At 36.8% G+C, this 2,612-nt stretch overlaps 1 protein-coding gene across 1 annotated transcript; it reads left to right on the forward strand.

The window, feature by feature from the left end:
• The first annotated feature begins 1,644 nt into the window (after nucleotides 1-1,644).
• Nucleotides 1,645-2,249, forward strand: LOC110286869 (ubiquitin-conjugating enzyme E2 N). The gene has a single exon (XM_021153501.1). The coding sequence runs from the start codon at nucleotides 1,650-1,652 to the stop codon at nucleotides 2,106-2,108; it is 459 nt and encodes a 152-aa protein (XP_021009160.1). The 5' UTR covers nucleotides 1,645-1,649; the 3' UTR covers nucleotides 2,109-2,249.
• The last annotated feature ends 363 nt before the right edge of the window (nucleotides 2,250-2,612 follow it).

The following is a 2,612-nucleotide window of genomic DNA, read 5'->3' on the forward strand; positions in this document are numbered from 1 at the left end:
AAAGAATATGTCATTTTTGAATGGGATTTATCTACAGATGACTGTTCCAGAGCTTGCTTAAATGTGTTCATTATTATTACTTTTGAACTGCAACTCACAAAATTCCAGTTTCTTCTGGAACTCACTGTATAACATTAGATGACCTTGAATTTCTGATCTCTGCATCAACATTACCAATGCTGGGATGTTGTAGTCTGTAACCATCAAGCATACTTTATTTGTTGTGTGGAACTGAACCCATGGTTATGTGCTTGTGAGGCAATCATTATATCAACTGACATAGGTTTAAAATATATTTTATTTTGCAGATTGAGGAAGAAAAATGTTAACATATACAAGATAGATAATTTTTATCATCATCAAACATTAATTTATGAATCTCTTAGATTTAGATGTGCATTACTGTTTAATAAAAGTTCTATGTATTGTACCATATGTTAATCAGAAGAGAACTGAAATTACTGAATTTACTATTGTATTTTCCATAGTATGATTACATGGAGAGTATATAAAACATTTCATTTCCAGACAAGGTAATTCAGGTTATTCCAAACTGTTGTTCAATATTGGAAATTATTCCTTCGGGATGCCTTATGATCTCTACCTCATAGTTGCTTCTTTTATGTGCAGGCAGTCTGTATAAAATATGTTCTTATTGTTTTGATTTTTTTTCTCTCTCTCTGTAATGAAAATCTTACATTCCTTTCCTTCCTTTCTTTTCCTTTCCTTTTCTTCTGCTCTTTTACATCAAACACAGAATCTATAAACTGGAAGATGACTAGCAATCACTAAATATGATCTTAAATAAATTGTGCATTCCTTGTCAAGCTATTATCATATAGCAGTAACAAGTACTGTTTCATACATGGAAGAAAGCAAAGTAATGATATTCTACAGACAGAGAAGAAAGAGGAAAGTGCTACTTAACCTGTCATTATAAGGTGTAGCACTAACTTACCATGGGAGTTATTTTACCATAGTATTCAACTATCTATAGTTTGAAATTGTGACTAGATATAAGCTTGATGGTAGGGTAAGTGACTTAAATGGTATTGGTTTTATCCATTTATTTCCACTCAATAGATAGAGTCAATATCATCTACACAGTATTTGAGAGAAAGGTACATAATGAACATAGTAGATACCAAAGATCTTCTCTGCTTCCAGGGATCATATTATTGTAAAGGAGATAAATTTAACAGAATATCCATAACATTTAATGCAATATTAAGCCTAAAAGAATCTTTAAAGGATTCTCTGTGCTATGAACTTGTGTAGGAAAATAGAATCTAAACTATGAGGGGAATCAAGTAAGGATTCCCTGAGGAAGAATAACATAGAGCTAAGAATGCATGCTGTAGGAATCAAAAATGTTGAAATGGGGGAGTCATTGTTCAGGAAACTTATAGTATATATCAGGACTCTGTGGCAGGAAACAACAGAAGCAGCCAAAGGACACCTACAGTGACCATGCATAGAGAGCTGTAGGGAAGAAATTGGTCAGCAACAGAATTGTAAGGTTAGGGGCCAGATGGCTAGCTGTAAAAAAGAACTAATGATTTGAAGCAACAGACTTTTTGAAGCTACATAGTAAATGCCAGTTTTCCGTAATCTGTGATAAATAATCTTAAAATAACCATCATCAAAAGATGGCCGGGCTGCCCCGCAGGTTCATCAAGGAAACCCAGCGTTTGCTGGCAGAACCAGTTCCTGGCATTAAAGCAGAACCAGATGAGAGCAACGCCCGTTATTTTCATGTGGTCATTGCTGGCCCCCAGGATTCCCCCTTTGAGGGAGGGACTTTTAAACTTGAACTATTCCTTCCAGAAGAATACCCAATGGCAGCACCTAGAGTACGTTTCATGACCAAAATTTATCATCCTAATGTAGACAAGTTGGGAAGAATATGTTTAGATATTTTGAAAGATAAGTGGTCCCCAGCACTGCAGATCCGCACAGTTCTGCTATCAATCCAGGCTTTGTTAAGTGCTCCTCATCCAGATGATCCATTAGCAAATGATAGAGCCGAGCAATGGACGACCAACGAAGCCCAAGCCATAGAAACAGCGAGAGCATGGACTAGGCTCTATGCCATGAACAATATTTAAGTTGATCAGATCATCAAGTGTACACGGCTTCTCCTGTTCTGCCAAGACTTCTTCCTCTTTTTGTTTGCATTTAATGGACACAGTCTTAGAAACATTACAGAATAAAAGCCCAGGCATCTTCATCTTTGGTGATTTCATGCACATTAGCAAATCTGTCTTGTCCTGATTCACTGTTGTAAAGCATGAGCAGAGGCTAGAAGTACCATCCGGGTTGCTGAGAGATGCTGAGAAGCAGGACCCTCTGCATTGCGTCCTTTCCCATCATGGTTAAAGTACAAGGTACTGTGAATGAAGGTAGTTGTCAGGGTTAGCTGACAGGTGTATGGGTGTTATTTTATTTTCTAGGGGGAAAGTAGTTTTATTTTAATTTTATGGCCTCCTTTACCCTCCCCCTCTTAAAGGATCTAATTGCAGTGGTTAAATGCAGCTAACCAGTTTTTAAAGAATATGCTCTCTAGCCAAGTCTAACTTTAGACGCTGTAGATGGACAAGCTTGATTGTCTG

The sequence above is a fragment of the Mus caroli genome, chromosome X (genome assembly GCF_900094665.2).
Source record: "Mus caroli chromosome X, CAROLI_EIJ_v1.1, whole genome shotgun sequence".
Lineage (NCBI taxonomy): Eukaryota > Metazoa > Chordata > Mammalia > Rodentia > Muridae > Mus > Mus caroli.